This window comes from Eulemur rufifrons, chromosome 26 (genome assembly GCF_041146395.1).
Source record: "Eulemur rufifrons isolate Redbay chromosome 26, OSU_ERuf_1, whole genome shotgun sequence".
NCBI lineage: Eukaryota > Metazoa > Chordata > Mammalia > Primates > Lemuridae > Eulemur > Eulemur rufifrons.
In genome coordinates, this window is record NC_091008.1 from 4,453,560 (window position 1) to 4,473,505 (window position 19,946).

The following is a 19,946-nucleotide window of genomic DNA, read 5'->3' on the forward strand; positions in this document are numbered from 1 at the left end:
AACAAAGTAGGTGTACATTTTATAGACATAAGAATTATCTCTTACTTCACTATGTAAACTTATCAAGATAAATGTATCAAAACATCACGTTTTACACCTTAGATATATGCGATTAAAAAAACAGACAAAACCAAAAAGAATTATTTCTTTCTTTCTCATTGTCTTCTGTGATTTGGATTGAGATAATGCTATATCTATTTGGAAAAAAAACTTTAATTCCATTCCATTTTAGACAAATACAGAGAAATTTATCTTCATACCTGCCAGAGTTGTAGTTCAGTGTTGAATGGCTCTGCTATTGTGACAATTTGGCCGAGGTTTCTGTTATTGATTGTAAATCTGAAGAGAAATTTAGAGGAGAAAAAGGAAATGTCAGGGCTGAGAACGTCAAATCTTTTCTCTCAATGTGGATATTGTCTTTTTATTTTGTAGGGTTCTTTTTTAAAGTAACTTTCAATGTAAGCAAAACAGTAAGAAACTCATTTAATTTAAAATCATTCTATTCAGGAGAAATTCTCAGTAAATTCTGCACTTCTTTTTGGAGACAAATTCACACCACTTTCTCAGATGTGGCAGACGGCTTGCTGTATTCCCCAAATCTGTTTTTTTTTCCTGCACACATGAGCACCCAGCTAAAGACCACATTTCTCAGCCTTTCTTACACCCAGGTGTAGAGAGGTGACCCAACTCTCGTCAACAGAACATGAGTGCAAATGGTAAATTCAGCTTCGGTCTCCTTGCTTAAATCAAGAGAAATTGCTTGCCTTTGAGTTTTGGGGTTTTTATCTCCTCCTAGGCTAGAACATGGACATACCAGTGATTCAGCTTCAACCACACAGATAGGATAATGGCCTGGCCTCAAAAAGCAGAACCAACCTCACAACTTGGACTGTGACTTCAAAGTCTAGTCTGAGTGAGAAATAATTACCCACACCTGTCCTCGCTGCTGCTGCACTTCTGTTTCTCTTACAGCAGAACAGTTCTAGCACCGACACCCTAACGGATACTCTACGCATCTTCCTGTTGGTACAGAAATTTGAATCTAGGCTATTTATCATGCTTTCAAAAGGCTTCATTAGCTGCTTGCATTTTGGGGATTATGATCTATGTCAGGCTGGCCAAGCAAAGACACCTATAGCTAAGTACCAAGGTAGAATTTTGGAGATAATATTCTATTCTGTTCTTTTTGCATTTTCTCTCTTCAAGAGCAAGAATCAGAAGTTTCCTTACAGACCGTAAGACAAAGTGTCGTAATAGAGGTAAAAATCTCATTGCAACTAATCACAGTGCAAGAAAACCAACCACAAAATTATATTTAAACCTCGAACCACTGGAATGTTGGGGAGGGGTGCAAGAAAATACATCTGTGAATAAAGCAGTAAGAAAAATTTTGCATTTAAAAATTATCACGGAGCAAAAACAAAAACCGTTAAGACAAAAACTGATAAAGTTCATATTATACAAATTTAAAAGTGTTATACTAAAAAGAAAACCTACCATAAACAAAAGTAAAAGTCAACCACTAACTGGAAAAAAATAGTTGTAACATATATGATAAAGAGCAAATATTTTCACTATATAAAGGACTCTTACAAATTAGTAAGAGAGAGAAATATGGTAGCATGAGCTTAGCAAAGGAATGAAAATGTACCAACAGGAAAATGATGAAATGTTCTACCAATCAACCACGATCTTCAGTGTCCTGGGCCCAATGCCTGCTCTTACCGCAGACACCACTGAATCTAAATCCACCATGGTTTTCATCCCTACTGTCCGAAATGTGACTCTGAGGCATCTAGTGACACTGTCCCTAAATGTGTATGCTTCCTTTCCTCTCACATATTTCCTGGATCTTCCCAATCTCTCGAACCCTTTCACCTGGCCCCCGGAACTGTCCCTCCACAGGAACGCTACTCACTTAGAGAATGTTTACTTTCCCATCTCTCCTCTGTAGCACCAGGTCAGGCAATGGGATTGGTGTGCTCATCATGCTCCCCACTGCTGCTTCCAGAACGTTCCTCCCCCACCCTCTTTAAAAACTTCTGTTCCTTCAGGTTACTCCCTCTCATTTATGATACACTTTGACACCCGACTCCTAGTCTTCTCTCTACTCCAAGCCATGACATCATCTTGGGTGATACCAAGGTCCAGACAGATGATCGATATAACATCTTAGCTCCTTAGCTTCTTGACTTTATTTCCAATGACATCTTCTTCACTTGACCTCAGCCACCAAATTCCTGTGATACCCTGTGATCACCTGTAAGTAATCTGCCTCTAAAATTATTAATTCACACACCCTTTATGACATAATATACCTTTCATTCAGTTTCCGCTGTGACCATGCATTGACTCAGCCTGTGTTTCTGGCCAGTTAACGGTCCCCGCCCTACTTTCTCCTGGACCACCAGCTCTTCCTTTTCTTCCACTTATTTCTTTATATAGTTCAGATTCCGTGGCCAACCATTTTAAGTAACATTTTTGTCTAGGCCCTAAACTGGTGTGTATTTTCATAATTTATGTCTAATAAAGTATACGTGTATGTGTGTGATTCTTTTACTGCATACTGGTCTCTATCACTAGACTCTAAGCTTCATGAGGACAAAGAACCAAGTCTGTTTCTCCTTACTATTGTATCCCCAACTCCAGTCATAATGCCAGGCACATAGTAGGTGTTCCACAATATTTACTATGAAAGTGTTAAAATTTAAAATGAGCCAGGCATGGTGGCTCATGCCTGTAATCCCAGCTACTTGGGAGGCTGAGGTGGGAGGATCACTTGAAGCCAACTGTTCAAGACCAGCCTGGACAACATAGAGAGACCCCATTTCTATAAAAAATTTTTAAGAAAAATTAATCAGGTGCAGTGGGGCATGCCTGTAGTTCCAGCTCCTGGGGAGGTTGAGGTGGTAGGATCTCTTGAGCCCAGGAGTTCAAGGCTGCAGTGAGCTATGATTGTACCACTGCACTCTAGCCTGGGCAACAGAGTGAGACTCCTACCTCAAAAAAAATTAATAAATAAAAATAAAATTAGATATCAGTTTTCATATACTCAATTCACAAAGATACTAAAAAATAACAACACTGAATATTGGAAAGGGTTGGAAAAATAGGCAGTTATTAATAGTAAAATTTTTCTGGATGGCAATTCTGCAACATGTATCAGAAACCCTAAAAATAAACACATCATTTAACCCAGTAATATTACTACTAGTATTACTTGTATTCTAAAGAAATTGTCAAGGACATTTAAAAAAAAGAACTAAGAGATTCACTTTCAAAGACATTGTTCATCAATACATTATGTATAGTAGTGGGGGAACAATTCTGTTGTCCAACAGATAGGGATTGGCTGCATAAACTAAGAGACATGTATACATTGAACACCATGAAGCCATTAAAAATAACAGTGAAGATGCATATTTAAAGACATGAAAAGACATCCACAATATAGGATGAGGTGGAAAAAAGTAAGTCATAAAACCATCTATATAATATGATTCCATTTCTGCAAATTAAATAAACAGCCATAGAAAAATTTAAGGAAAAACAGTAACATGACAATAGGAATTATTTCCAGGTGGTTGTATTACAGCTAACTTTTGTATTCCTATTTTTGTTTATTTGCATTTTGCTTATTTTCATTTAAAGAACACATATCAGTTTTAATAAGAAAATGGGAATTTAAAAAAGCAAATCACACCAAGTTGCTGCAATGAGATTCTATAGATAGATTCAAAGAAAGTCTGTTAATTGTAGGTAATAAAACAACTTTTTTCAATGACCTATAATTTCTATAATATTCCTCTCTGGTTTTTCTTAGTGACTAAAAATTAAACGATATATTTAGAAACTAGAAATGAATAGACTGAATGAAAACTGCAACTACCTGTGTAAATGCCAGAAATGTGAGAATGAAATATATTCATCCCAAGAAACCAATCTCATATAAAGTATAGAAAATAGAGGGAATATTAATCATGTTGATTTAATCATGTTGATTATTTCAAAACCAAAAATAAGGATTTAATTATATTTTAAATAGTCTAAAAAATTATATAAAATCCTTTTCTTGGCCTTACTGTTTTTTTATTTCAAAATATTAAGGGGGTACAAATGTTTTCACTACTTGGAAACATTGTATAATGCTGAAATCAGGGCTTTTAGTGTGCCTTTCACCAGAATAGTGTCCATTGTACATGACAGGTAAGTTTTTATCCCTCACTCCACTCCCACCCTCCCCCTTTCTTGGTTTCCAATGTTCTTTACATCTCTTTGTACCCCTGTGTACATGTCATTTAGCTCCCACTTACTAATGAGAACATGCGGTGTTTGTTTCTCAAATCCCGAGATGTTTCACTTAGGATAATGTTCTCCAGTTCCACCCAAGTTGCCGAAAATGACATTGTTTCATTCCTTTTTATAGTTGAGTAGTACTCCATGGTGTACATATATACACCACTTTTTTTAATCCACTCATGAATTGATAGACACTTAGGTTAATTCCACATCTTTGCAGCTGTTAATTGTACTGCGATGAACATTCAGGTGCAAGTGTCTTTTTGATATGATGATTTCTTTTCCTTTGGGTAGATACCCAATAGTGACATTGCTGGATCACATGGTAGGTCTACTGTATTTCTTTGAGGAATCTCCATACTGCTTTCCATAGAGGTTGTACTAATTTATGGTCCCACCAACAGTGTTTAAGTGTTTCTTTTTGACCACATCTACACTGACATCTATTGTTTTTTGCGTTTTTAGTAATGGCCATACTGATAGGTGTAAGGTATCTGACTATGGTTTTAATTTGCATTTCTCTAATGATTACTGATGTTGAGCATTTTTTCATATGCCTGTTGGCCATGTGTCTATCTTCTTTTGAAAAAACTGTGTTCATGTCTTTTGCCCACTTTTTAATGGGGTATTTACTTTTTTCTTGCTGATTTGAGTTCTTTGTAGATTCTGGATATTAGCCCTTTTTGGCATATTTTCTCCCATTCTGTAGGTTGTCTATTTACTCTGTTGATTATTTCCTCTGCAGTGCAGAAACTTTTCAATTCAATTAAGTCCCATTCATTTATTTTTATTGTTGCTGTATTTTCCTTTGGAGTTTTTGTCATAAATTCTTTGCTTAGGCCAATGTCTAGAAGAGTTTTTCCTACATTTTCTTCTGGAATTCTTATGGTTTCATGCCTTACATTTAAGTCTATAATCCATCTTGAATTAATTTTTGTATATGGCAAGACATATTCCTTTGCATGTGACTATCCAATTTTTCCAACACTATTTATAGAATAGAGAGTCCTTTCCCCAGTACATGTATTTGTCTGCTTTGTCAAAGATCAGTTGGTTTTAGGTCAATGGTTTTATTTCTGGGTTCTCTATTCCATTCCATTGGTCTGTCTCTATTTTTGTACTATGCTGTTTGGGTTACTCTTTTTTGCTTAAGATTTCTTTGGCTATTCAGGCTCTGGTTCCAAATGAAGTTTAGGATTATTTTTTCTACATCCATGCAATATGATGTTGGGAATTGCATGGAATCTGTAAATCACTTTGGGCAGAATGGGCTTTTTGATGATATTGATTCTACTAATCCATAAGTATGGGATGTTTTCCCATTTGTTTATATCATCTGTGATTTCTTTCAGCAGTGTTTTGTAGTTCTCATTGTAGAAGTCTTTCATCTCCTTGTTTAAGTATATTCCTAGGTATTTTATTTTCTTTGTAGCTATTGAAAATGGTACTGCGTCCTTGAATTGATGCTAAGCTTGACTGTTATTAGTACATAGAAATGCTACTGATTTGTGTACATTGATTTTGTAATCTGAGACTTTGTTGGATTTATTCATCAATTCCAGGAGTCTCTTGGTGGAGTCTTTAGGGTTTTCTAGATACAAGATCATATCATTGGAAAACAGGGATAGTTTGACCTCCTCTTTTTTCCAATTTGGATGCACTTTCTTTCTTTCTCTTTGGCTGATTGCTCTGGCTAGGACTTTTAGTATTACGTTACATAGAAGTGGTGACAGTGGGCATCCTTGTCTTGTGCCACTTCTTATGGAGAATGCTTTCAACTTTTTCCCATTCAGTATGATGTTGGTTGCGGGTTTGTCTTATATGGATTTTATAATTTTGAGGTATGTTCCTTCTATGCCCAGTTTATTGAGGGTTTTATCATGAAAGTGTGCTGGATTTTATTGAATGCATTTTCTGCATCTATTTAGATGATCATATGGTCTTCGATTTTTGTCTCTCTTTATGTGGTAAATCACATTTATTGATTTGCGTATGTTGAACTATCTTCGCATCTCTTGTATGAAACCCACTTGATCATGGTGAATTATCTTTCTGATGTGCTTTTGAATTCAGTTTTCCAGTATTTCTTTGAGAATTTTTGCGTCAATCTTCATAAGGGATATTGGTCTGTAGTTTTCTTTTTTTGTTGTATCCTTTCCTGGCTTTGGTATCAAGGTGATACTGGCTTTGTAGAATGAATTAGGGAGGAATCCCTCCTTCTTGATGTTGTGGACAAATTTCTGTAGGTTAGGTACCAGCTCTTCTTTGTAGGTCTGGTAGAATTTGACTGTGAATCCATCTGATCCGAGGCTTTTATTTGTTGGGAGGTTTTTTGTGACTGCTTCAATCTCACTGTTCGTGATTGGTCTGCTCAGAATTTCTATTCCTTCCTGATTCTGGTTTGGGAGGTTATGTGTTTCCAGAAATTTATCCATTTCTTCTAGGTTTTCTAGTTTTTGTGAGTAGAGGTTTTTTCAGTATTTACGGGTGATATTTTATATTTCTCTGTTATCAGTTGTAATGTCTCCTTTTTCATTTCTAATTGAGCATGAGTCCTTTCTCTTCTATTTCTGGCTAATCTTGCTAGTGGTCTATCAATTTTGTTCATATTTTCAAAAAATAAACTTTTTATTTCATTGAGCCTGTGTGTTGGTTTTTTGCTTTCCATTTAGTTTAGTTATGCTTTGTTATTTCTTTCCTTCTATTGGCCTCGGGTTTGGTTCTTCTTTTTGTAGCTTCTTGAGATATGACTTTATGTTGTTAATTTGTGATCTTTCTGTCCTGTTAATGTAAGCATTTAAGGCTGTAAACTTTCCCCTTAGCATTGGTTTTGCTGTATCTTACAGATTTTTGATGGCTTTTGTCCCCTTTGTCATTCAGTTCAGAGAATCTTTTGAGTTCCTTCTTAATTTTATCATTGACCCAAGGATCATTCAGCAGCAGGTTGCTTAATTTTCATGACTTTGTGTAGATTTCAGAGTTTCTCTTGGAATTGATTTCTAGTTTTATTCCAGTGTGGTCTGAGAAGATACATGGTATGTTTTCAATTTTCCTGAATTTGCTGAGACTTGTTTTGTGGCCTAAGATGATGAATCTTGGAAAATGTCCCATGTGCTAATGAGACGAATATATATTTTATAGTTTTGGGGTAGAACGTTCTGTAAATGTCTGTTAGGTCCATTTGTTCTAGAGTCCTATTTAAGTCCAGTGTTTCTATATTAATTTTCTTCTTCAATGATCTGTCCGCTTCTGTCAGTGGGGTGTTGAAGTCCCCAGCAATTATGATGCTCCTGTTTATTTCTTTGCTTAAATTTAGTAGAATTAGTTTTATGAATCTGGAAGTGTCTGTGGTTAGGTGCATATAATTAGGATTTTTATGTCTTTTTGCTGAATTACTCCCTTTATGACTATATAATGACCATCTTTGTCCTCCTCTACCATTGTTGATTTAAAGTCTATTTTATCTGATATAAGAATGGCTACACCTGCTGGCTTTTGGTTTGCAATTGTATGGAATATTTTTCCATCCCTTGACTTTTTTTTTTTTTTTTGAGACAGAGTCTCACTCTGTCACCCGGGCTAGAGTGCCATGGCGTCAGCCTAGCTCACAGCAACCTCAAACTCCTGGGCTCAAGTGATCCTACTGCCTCAGCCTCCCGAGTAGCTGGGACTACAGGCATGTGCCACCATGCCCGGCTAATTTTTTCTATATATATATTTTTTAGCTGTCCACCTAATTTCTTTCTATTTTTAATAGAGATGGGGTCTCGCTCTTGCTCAGGCTGGTCTCGAATTCCTGACCTCGAGCGATCCTCCCGCCTCGGCCTCCCAGAGTGCTAGGATTACAAGTGTGAGCCACCGCGCCTGGCCCATCCCTTGACCTTGACTCTGTGAGAGTCCTTACAAGTTAGATGGTTTCTTGAAGACAACCTATAATTGGGTTGTATTTTTTCATCCATTCAGCCAGTCTGTGTCTTTTAAGTGGAGCATTAAGACTGTTCATGTTCAGTGTTACTATCGGTATGTGGTATACCGTTCTGTTCATCATGTTGAGTGATACCTTGTTTTGTTTTCCCTCTTATGCTACTGTTTTATAAGAGCCGTGAGCTTTAACTTTTGGGTGTTTTTACACCGGTGTGTATCTATTGTTCTGTTCCATCTATAGTGCACTTTTGAGTATTTCCTGTAGGGCAGGTCTAGTTTGAACTTAATATTTATGTAAATATTATGTTATCAAAAAATGATTTTGATGCACAAAAACCTTTTAAGTGCTTATTAAATTATTTTATGAAGTAAATGGTTTCAATCTGTCCCATTGACTTAATGTTTTATCTATAATCATGAACTAAAATCACACTATCCTCTTGGGCTCATTGGGCTTATTGGGCTCATTCCAGTTTCATCTATGAGTTTAATTGAAGAAAAAAAAGCAAAGAATAATTTCCAAAGTGTCTTTCTAACTTTGTGATTAAGTCTCAAACTGGCATAGACATTAGTGTTGTGGCCATCAGTTGTCATAAAAATCACATAAAAATTCACGTGACAAAAGTTTTATTTAAAAAAGCAGCTTATTTATTTTAGGGTGACAATAAATAATTTGGAAATAGAGGTAGTAAAACTATTCATCCTAAAATTTGGAAAACATTCAAGAGTTTGGAAATATTTGGATAATGCTTGACTCCTTTTTGTTTAATTTGTCTTATGCAATTTTTATGGAGAAATTCTATTTGTTCAAGCCAAACATAATTAATATTGGGTGTTTTGTGTGTTAGACATATGTTTATTATATAATTTTATGTTTGGGGCCATTCGAAATAATATCTCATGAGAATTAGATCATTAGACTAGGAAAGAATACTAAAAGTGGCCAGACATGGTGACTCACGCCTATAATCCTAGCACTCTGGGAGGCCGAGGTGAAAAATCTCTTGAGCTCAGAAGTTTGAGACCATCCTGAGCTCTGAGCAAGAGCGAGACCCCATCTCTACTAAAAATAGAATAAATTAGGGGAGCGTGTCGGCACACACCTGTAGTCCCAGGTGCCTGGGAGGCTGAGGCAAGAGGATTGCTTGAGCACAGGTGTTTGAGGTTGCAGTGAGCTATGATGATGCCATTGCACTCTAGCCTGGACAACAGAGGGAGACTCTGTCTAAAGGAAAAAATACTAAAAGCCTTAGGCAAGGCTTTTGGAACTAGCTCTGGAAATAGTTTATCAATTTATTTTTCTTACAAAAATTTCAGTTTATTAGGTCTAATACATTTATTTTAAGGCCAGATATATATGACCTTTATGACAAAGAAAAGCCTATTTTTTTCTACTTAATTTTTCAGAAGTATAACAATGCATTAATTTTTAAAAATGAAAAATGCATTATTTGAAATAAATCACCCCAGAGCTATTCAAATAGGCCTTGAGAAATACTTTATTGAACAATAAATGGCCATTTTGTTATGCAAAGTAGAACACTATTTGCTTATCTTTTCATAATACCTCAAAACTAAGCATTTTGCTTCATCTATACAGGTTTCTTACACACACACACACACACACACACACACACAGTTTTATGATCTTTTTGATTAAAACAAAACACACAGTACATGTCATATTAGGCATAGATCTTTGAAAATGGAGGCTATTACCTTGCATGGTATGAACTGTTACCTCCAATAACAAGTGTTCTTAATGGGTAGATTTATTCATTCTAAACCAAGCATTTCATTGGAATAATTATAAACAGATGAAAATGCATACACACATACACATGCACACTCTCACCAACCAATCTTCATAGAGATGGATGAGCAGTTACACTCAATAGTCACAAGAAGAAAGAAGGCAAAAAATTATCACAAATAGGCAGAAGCCATATAGTGCATTTTGATTGAGAACTAGAGATATAATCTGGGTCTCAGAAGGAAAAGAAATGTAAATGGACACAGTGGCACTCTGGTGAGTTCTAGAGTAGAAGAGAGGAAAGAAACAAAAGTTATCGTTGCAGCTGGTATCAAGCAGTCATTATCAACTAGGCAGCTCTGCAGGAGGCGCAGGAGAGATTAGGAGATGATGACAGAGGCTGTGTCCTAATGTAGGGATTGCAGATGGTAAAGGTCTTTTCATTAATGTTTGCAAATTTATTTGGGACGTATTTTATTTTTATTCTATATCCTATTTTATAAACTCTGTCAAAGAAATGCCTTTTTAATGAAAATTGAGCATTGTATTTACAAGATCCAAACCAAGACTGGCAATATTTCTTCTGCATGATGCTGAAGAAATAAGAAGTACGGAAAAGCATCTCTTTTGTTGATTTTGCTCTTTTCTTGTCCTTGCTATTTCCCATTTTAAAACTGTCATTACCTGGGAAATATTGTTCCCTTTTAAGAACTATTCATAACACTTGAAGTTTACTTGCCTGGTCAAGGCAGATAGAAGTTACCACCCATAAAAGGTCAATTTTATAGGGCTCTAATTTGAACCTTAGTCCAGGAATTCTTATTTAGTTTTCATCAAATATTAATCGAGAACTAAATATGTACCTGGCATTTTGCTAGGTACCAGCACAACAGACAGAATTGTATTAACTTGTTTTAATAAAACTAAAAATAATGCTATTTAGTCATCCCTCCAGATCTCAGAATCTTGTAGATCAGTTGGAAACAATGATTTCCAGAAAAATGATTGTGCCTAAAATGAACTACTACATTGCCTCCCTGGAAAGAAAATACCATGATCCTTTATCTCTAATAATATGCCATTTCAGGTATTGTATATATGTCAGAGAAAGTGCTCCAGAGAGACAAAAAAGGAATCTATAGATGACGTGAAACAAAGAGAACAATAGACTATTATCTGATCATCCCACCTGTTGACTAGATACTCCCAGTTGAGTTGTATCCAATTCCAGGCCATATATTTCCCATAGCTGTTGTACGAGATATATCGGATGACTGTAAACACATCCTGAGTTCTAATAAGGCTTGTGTCCTTGAGCAATTCCAAATACCTAAGAGAAGCCAAAAAGAAAAATAACTCAAAATGAACTTTTAATATGCACCCCTAACTAAATTCCAATACAAAATAGTTTTCATTCCAGCAATTCAATTCTTGAGGAATCAACTGACAAAGTTGATTAAATATGACAAATAATGAAAGACAATTTAAAAGTTTTTAATATATTTAACTGTTTTTAAAGAACAACCTATGATTTTGAGAACTAGGAAAATGTAAACCATAGGAACATTAAAAAATTAAATTATTTTGGAAATACTCAAAAGAATAAGAAAACACAGAATTTTAACTATTAATCTTTAAAAATAGTATTTACTGAATAGAGCACTTCAATCCCTTATTATCCCACCTAATTAAGAGAAAGAATTTATGCTCTTATTCTTTATAGGATAACAGTTAAATTTTGTTTGTTCTTCCCTAGATTGTAAGAAACAATCTTCTAAAAAACCTATATGGTTAGACTAGTTGTTTGTAATTATAGCATAACACAAATAAGTACAAGATAAAGTAAATAATCAAATGGATAGATTTTATCAAATTTATGCCCTGGCTGTACCCAGAGTTGCCTTTCTAGCCCAAAACTTTACAAATACATATTGTATTGAAAAGTATTTCCAAATAAGATCAGCACTTATTTTATTCATTCTAAGATAGCTAGTAAAAATTGGTATCTACTGCTGATAGATCAGATATATTTTCATATTCTCCAAGTCTTGCTACCCCCTGGCATCCTACCCACTGACACATTCATTCAGATCTTCAGGAGGATGAGAGGCAATAACTACAACAAAGGGATCACTGTTCAACTTGAATTGCAACATAGTAAGTTTTGAGAGTCAGCCTCTGTGAAAGATAGAAGAGATTTCTAAATTTTGTATGTTTTTGCTATATCAAGAGCCCTAACATACTTGACCATAGAAACTTATCTTACGGGGGGCTGGAGACCACAAGCTTTAAGGAAAGTCCACGCCACGTGGGAAGCTGGAAAACACCACTCCCTGCCGTCCCTAGAGAAAAGGCCTATAGTTCCGTATCAGTCTTCCCGCTGTGCCAAATGGCGTGGGAGAGTGAGCACATCTGAGCAAGGGGAGGTGAATATGTTAATGGGCTTACGGTAATTCCCCTGGTTCCTTTGACTTGTGCATGCATACCGTGAAGGGGGACCCAGAAGTTCTTCAGCCTAGCAATAAGACAGGGTGCTACTGGAAGGGCTTTGGGGAAGACAGAAATGCCACACGGTGTAGGTACTTCATGAACCGAAGCAAATGCCTGGGACCACAGCTTTCATCTCTGGATGACACACAGGGCTCCGGTGCGTAAAATATGATCAATGAAAACCCGAGGAACTCCGGTCCAGGACCAGAATAGGTAGATACCCTAATGCAAAACCAGCAAAGACCAGAGGTCTCTTTCTCCAGTACTGCAAGGGTGACTTACGTCTCCCCGGACAGAAGGACAGAAGGAACACGAGGAAGGTAAGGAGCTCTGGAAGACTGAACATTTACTGCAGGAGACTGTCTACATTTTCTTTGTACTTGCCGTTGTCTGGGCAAATCTACTTACGCGAAAACACAACACATTTGTCGTATGTTTCAGATGAGAAGGAAATTCTGGGGAAGCCTTTACCGCAGCCTGTACTTGCTGCAGAAACTTCTTTTGCTCTGGTCATCATTCAAAACTGACTTTGTAGATGGCAGAAGTAACACATTCAAATGTGGGCTATGTTGCCTCCAAAATTTAAGAAAAGCTTACTAAGCCCACTAAAATAATCTTTTGTTGTAGTAGGCCATGCAAGTTGCAGCAACTTCCTTTCACCTCAGAGGGAATACTGCAATATGCTCTAGACCTTTGAACTTCCAGAAACTGCACTAAAGTGGTGGGCTCCTGAATTTTTTGCGCAATTTAGCTTCCATTCCCTACTTCACAAGAGTCTTCACTAAAGCATCTAAAGTACTTGCTAATTTTCTTTTCAGATACAATCAGCACAGTGCCATCAAAGTAATGGATCAGTGCGATGTTTTGTGGGATGTCAAGAGGATCAAGTTCTTAATGGACTATTGTGGCCGAGAGCAGGAGAACTGACATACAGCCCTGAGGTAAGATAGTGAAGGTGCGTTGCTGGCTCTGCCACGTAAAAGCAAACTGCTTCTGATAGTCCTTTCAAATTGGTATTGCATGGTAATTTACTATTTAAATTCTGCTTCTCCCATGAGGCTGTAAGTTTCTCAAGAATAGACATCCTGTTTTATTCCTTCTCATTCCCACAATCTATATACGTATTCATAGAAAGGACACCATAAGTGTTGATTAAATGAATAAAGTAAATAACTCAGATGCCATAACCAAGCAAGAAATGAATTAAGGCAGAAGCTAGTTGATTTGGGGCATAGATGTAGGATGGAAAAAGATTCAGAGATGAACTTCAAGTGGTCTTTGTACCTTCCGAATGGAATGTAAGCACATTTCTGTGTGTGCACCTGCATACTGTGATGGACACTCCTCTTTCTCTCCTGGCAGAGCCCAGTTGTGTTGTGGTATCGTTAGATATGCTTGATACTAGGTAAGGTAGACGACCACCCCAGGCTCAGAGAATCATAGCTGGCTCAAATCAGCCAAAGGAATTCAAGTTCCTCATAGTCAGCAAATGCTCGAGTAGTAAACCTGGAGTGTGACCTAGAATGACTACGTGTGACCCAGTTTGGGGTTACGAGGGGAAGTGGAGATAATTGTCCCCTTAGCATAAACACAAAGCCCTGTGAGGAGAAACTCTTTCGATTCTGTCCTTCTTTCATTGGACACATTGGTGTAAAGAGAAAATATTTTGAGCTCTGGAAGTCATGAGACATCCGACACGTTGAACATGGCCACACAGAAAGAGATGGGCCTGGGGCCTGGGTGAAAACACTGAGCCACCACACACAGCTGGAAACCACCTACCCCCAGAATTGTTTCATATGAGATTACATTTATTTATTATTTAAGCCAGTCTTACATGGATACTTTGTTTCTCAGAGGTAAAATAATTTTTAGTGGATTTTTTTGTGGAAGATATTATACTTTAATAACTCTTAAAGAGACCGCGGCACGTAAACTATTAAAGACACTTACTTCATATAAGGGAAATAAAAGCCCAGCTTACCTTGACAAAAGGCTAACACTCTTCACTGATGCTAATCCATAGAGCAGTTTTACTTTTTCTTGCGCTAACGAAGTGTTCTGGTATTGCTCCAGAGTGTAGTTCCATGAAGTCTCGTTGCCAGAGTTCTGCATCCCGTACCGATACACCAGAAGCCTGAGGTTTACAGGAAGACTAGAAGCAGAAACAGTGTTTCAGAGACGTCGATCGCTCTTTTCTCAGTTCAAAGTCTTCTAGAAATAAAGCAAGGCAAGCAGTCACCTTACAGTCCCGGTTAGCCACTGCTCAAATAACTGGGAAGCGTTGCTCAGGGCTTCTGTGTCTCCCATCTTGCACGCCAGCCCCAGCACAGAGGTGCGGAGTAACCTGAAAGACAGAACAAAACAAACAGCCCCAAAGCCAGGACCGTAAGCACTTTTCAACATGTCTTAAAACACACAAACAAATGTCAAATGAATATTCATTTTAAAAAGATGAAAAAATAACTTTGTGAGATGGTCTCCAGTATCGGTCCATGCGAGAGAATCCGCAAGGGGCTTCACCTGGCTTTGGAAGTATTCCTGAAATAAAAGAAAGATGTACGATGAGTAACAATTTACTGCTTATCAACAGTATCCCGATTATGATAATCTGCAGCTCCCCATTGTAATCTATTTTCCCACTAGTTCAGAGAACTCTGGGCTTGCCCTTAGGAAAGGAATGTGTTCAGTTTTTATCACGTTGCAATTTTGCTTCAATCCTGAAGATATTTAAACTGTTCCTTAAACAAGAAAAAAAATCCTGAAGATGTGAACCATCCTGGATCTTTCTATAATGTTCTATAAAACTTTGGGTTTTAATCTCCCTTTTTAACCTCCGTTTCTTAGTTAACGTATGTAATAAATATAAAGACACCTGACATACTTCCTGCACTAAAAAGATTGTTGCAGTATTGATGAAATAATAAAAATAACTGATATTTGTAGATTGCCTTATGATTTACAACGGACTTTTATATTCTTTGATCCTCACATTACCACAGGCAGGCAAGTGCTGATGTTCTTATTATACAAAACAAATTAAGATTCACAAACATAAAATCATTTGTTCAAGATTTTTTCATTTAGTAAGTGGAAGAGCTAGAGATTTGAATCCAGAATTTGTTTAAAGTTACAAGTGTCCTGTGCTATAGAAATCACAAACCAAAAAAATAAAAAACAAAAAATGGTATTTAGAATGACAATCTTACAACAAAATCTCTATATGGAAATGGGCTGGGCACGGTGGCTCACGCCTGTAATCCTAGCACTCTGGGAGGCCGAGGCGGGTGGATCGCTCGAGGTCAGGAGTTCGAGACTAGCGAGACCTTGTCTCTACTAAAAAAAATGGAAAGAAATTATCCGGACAACTAAAAATATATAGAAAAAAAAAATTAGCTGGGCATGGTGGCGCATGCCTATAGTCCCAGCTACTTGAGAGGCTGAGGCAGAAGGATCGCTTGAGCCCAGGAGTTTGAGGTTGCTCTGAGCTAGGCTGACTCCATGACGCTCTAGCCCAGGCAGCAGAATGGGACTCTGACTCCAAAAAAAAAAAAGAAATATCAGTAAGAACAAGAAAATATAATGTTATATTTTGGTAAGAATAATTCATTGTAACATGTATACACTAAAAATAGGATCTAATTAGTGTTTATGGTTTAATATGTATATTTTAAATAAAATATTCATTTTTATGTTCCATTTAACACTGAAATATACCTTTAAGTGGTTAGTATATAGAACCACAAATATTAATACATTTCCAACTGAAAAAGAATAGATAGCCTATCTTTGCTTTGATTAGTCAAGTCTTTGCACTTTCTTTTGATTCCAACTGGCAGATAGATACGCTTTCGTGTACCCGGAGGCTCCTTCTCTCAGAAAGCATCCTGTTCTGCTAATGGCCAAACATTTGCTTTCATAAGATACCAGAGCATCAGCATCACCTGGATCAGAGGGTATAGCTCGGTATCATCTTCAAACATGCTAATGATGTAGTTTATGGCTGAAATGACTCTCTGCCACGGTAAATAATCTTCTTCTTTTTTGAGATACTTGGTCAAGTTCAGAGCCACATGATAATCTAGAAGTTGAGCTCTGAGAAAGAAAAAAAAAATAACACAGTTAGTTAAAAACCATAGACTTTATCTTCCATTTGACTGAAAGTACTAATATGACAATCACAGTGTTCCATGTTAATGAGAATGCTTCTATTAAACAAATAAGAAATTGCATTTATTGTTGAGGACCAATCAAAAAGTTTTGTTCAAAATGATATATTCATGCTTTCATACATTCAATAGTAAGGAGGAAGACAGACATTAAGATGTACATTTAGGCCGGGTGCGGTGGCCCACGCCTGTAATTCTAGCACTCTGGGAGGCCGAGGCGGGTGGATCGCTCGAGGTCAGGAGTTCGAAACCAGCCTGAGCAAGAGCAAGACCCCCATCTCTACTAAAAATAGAAAGAAATGATCTGGACAACTAAAAATATATACAGAAAAAAATTAGCCGGGCCTGGTGGCACATGCCTGTAGTCCCAGCTACTCAGGAGGCCGAGGCAGGAGGATCTCTTAAGCCCAGGAGTCTGAGGTTGCTGTGAGCGAGGCTGACGCCACAGCACTCTAGCCCGGGCAACAAAGCGAGACTCTGTTTCAAAAAAAAAAAAAAAAAAAAACATCACGCAAGGGAAAGAATCAGCATTGAACATCTATGGCATTCAGAAAGGACCAGAAATAAGCAGACAGCACATCAGAATCTGTCTTCTTCTCGCCTGCTCTCCTTGCCTTAACTTTGGAGAAACCAGAGGCAGTGTGGTGAGTGGGGAGAAGAAGAAGTTTCAAGCAGGGAAAGTAGAAGAAATCAAGCATCTTATTCCCACTAAAGGCGGCTGGTCTGAAGGTGGCCTGAGCTTGGGGCAGGGAGAAGCTGTAAATGAAGTAGAGAGCTCTGATGATTTCACTGGGCTGAGTATCTTACAGAACTGAGAGTGTCCAGGGGGACTAGAAGTGATGGGGCAAATCTCTGATCCTCACCTTGACCGAGAGACTAACTCCCCAGCAGGCAGTAAGAGGACTGGCCCTTCAAGAGCAAGTTTAAAGGGACAAGGGAATAAAGAATATGTTTATTTTCAGATGCACCCTTTTAGCCCTGACTATTGAACATAATAAAAACATTCCTTTTGAATGCCACGGTAGCGTTGTGTAAATACTGATCCTGCCCCAGGCACTTACCTGTTTAACTACACATTTCTGGTTTTCTTTGCTCCCTAAAGTTTCATAGTGGTCTTAGCATAGGTGGTCTTTTAAGCCGTCCTGTCAGCTCTACCGGGCTTCGGTGGAGTCTGTTTCTCTCTGCGTCCAGTTTTCTGCATGTATTTATTGCAAAGGGAAATCGGGCCAGGTGATGGCTCAGGTGTTTTCCAGCTCTGTTGCTGTGGGATTCCACATTTGTTTCGGCTTTCAAATTTGTTTCACTTTCTTCGTTTCCACAGCTTTTCAAAAATTTTATGGGGCTATGCCAAGGAGCTGAGCGAAAGTGAGAAAGTCTTTCAACAGCGTGAGCTGTTTGCTTTACACACAGCTCCTCAGCGAGCGCGTTCAAGAGGCTTCCATGTCATCTTAGCGCCAAATGGACCGTCTGCATTGTGTCGTGATGGGAATTAAGCTATTGAGATAGTGCAGTTCTTTGTAATTTCTAACAGCCAAGAAGCTGAGCTTTGGAAAAGGTACAGTGGATTCCTGGGAGAGTTTTCTAGGAAAACATTCTAAATGGTTCTGTTATGTTTTAAAATGCTTATTGATCATCTTCTTTCAACATTTAGTTTCCCAGGGTCTACCTGGCACATAGTGGATCCTCAATACGTATTTATTACATGAGTGAATGGTATACTGCAGTATAGTGAAAATAACTAATCTATTACATATCCAGGAGATTAAACTTGGACATTCACTAAAAAGCGTCCCATCATATTGTCCATTACCTACAAAGGGAATCTGGATTACAAATTCAGAAGAGCTTTTCTGATTGCATCTTTTGTTGCTACTAATCAATAGTCAGTGCATTGTGGTCAAGTAATATAATTTATTGAGCAGTCTCTACACACCAGATAATCTTTTCAGTGCTTTCTGTCCACGATCTCATGTATTCCTCACCAAAATCTTACAAGGTCAACTCCATTTTACTAAGGAAATTGAGGCAGAGAGAAGTTAAGAGATTCACTCAAAGTTATATGGAACTAGGATTTTAAACAGATTCAAAAGCCTGTTTTTTAACCCTGTAATTCCTTCCTTAAAAAATGTCAAGAAGGTTTTTTGCCTACCAGTAAGCTACCTGGGAAGTGTCTGTAAAATAGTTCCCCCTGCATTTAGTACTGTTACACTGTTCTTCCAGCCACCTATTCAGCCAGTATTTATTGAGCATCAACCATTCCTGGCCACACGGACTGACAGATGGGTTTGGGTGCCCACTTTCACGGAACCTACAGTTTGATGACTGAAATGGACGATTAATAAGCAATAATAAAGCAATACTGTGGGGCAGTACAGGAGCCCATAAGGGGGACACCCACACACAAAGGGGTCACAGGAGGCTACTAAGGAAGTGGCATCTCACTCTCAGAATATTGCTCACGTCTAGAATAAAGCCATGACAAAGTCAGAGAAATAAAATCGGCTGTGTTCCCAGCTCCTGAAAAGTACCAGAAACTCATAAGTGCTTGTTGAATTACTGGCGTTGGACTACATGACAAAAAAGTTTAGAGGTACCACGGAAACTACTCCTCAGCTCCCCCAGTCCATGCCGATTATCTTTTTTCTAAGCTCAAGTTAACATCAGGCTATGAGGGAAAAAGTCAAATTTCCTAAATGGTACCTTCATTATGATCAATCCTAGAGCGCCATGGCTCATTCTTCTTACCCCAATGACCTGAACAAGATCGGACAATTCTAGCCACAAAATCTTACGGTGGGCTCAGAGAACTGAATCAATGAAACATTGTTTGTCTTTTTATTAAATCAAATTATGAACGAGCACTTTTGAGCATTTGGAAATGTCACTCCTAATTAGCTTAAAGAGTCTGATATAGACAAACCATACTCAAAGTTAATAGGGTAGGTGAGTCTTTGTGTGTACATTAAGGTTTGATATCATCAGTATGTTGACTGTGAGGCTCATAGGAACTTCTAAAAAGAGAGTGAAAAATAACAATGTTTTAAATAGTGGCTTTGGATATTTTAAGCTAAAATTGATTAATACTTCAATGTTGTAATTCGTTTTTATTGATGACAAAACCCAGCATATTTTAAGTAATCTAGTCTCATTCCAGAACTCACCTCGCCAAGGCAAAAGCATCATCAATGAGACTTGCACGATCAGCAGAAGAAAAGTCCTGAGAAGAAGAAGAAAGAGAGGTAAGAAACGTGAATCTTAAAAGCACAGCATGCTGAAAAAAATTAATATCATGAAGCTGCTGTTCTTAGAAC

At 37.6% G+C, this 19,946-nt stretch overlaps 1 protein-coding gene across 2 annotated transcripts in view; it reads right to left on the minus strand.

Annotated features, from left to right (window-relative positions):
* The window catches only part of ENPEP (glutamyl aminopeptidase), a 68,395-nt gene that overhangs the window by 2,679 nt on the left and 45,770 nt on the right, over positions 1-19,946 (minus strand). The window contains exons 13-19 of one of the 2 annotated variants that reach the window (XM_069459025.1): positions 19,797-19,852; positions 16,411-16,561; positions 14,934-15,007; positions 14,709-14,813; positions 14,451-14,621; positions 11,166-11,306; positions 261-339 (exon numbers count right to left, since the gene is read on the minus strand). In XM_069459025.1, the coding sequence (XP_069315126.1) occupies positions 261-339; positions 11,166-11,306; positions 14,451-14,621; positions 14,709-14,813; positions 14,934-15,007; positions 16,411-16,561; positions 19,797-19,852 (777 nt within the window). The remainder of the gene's footprint in view (positions 1-260; positions 340-11,165; positions 11,307-14,450; positions 14,622-14,708; positions 14,814-14,933; positions 15,008-16,410; positions 16,562-19,796; positions 19,853-19,946) is intronic. The other variant, XM_069459026.1, reaches the window with a different exon arrangement.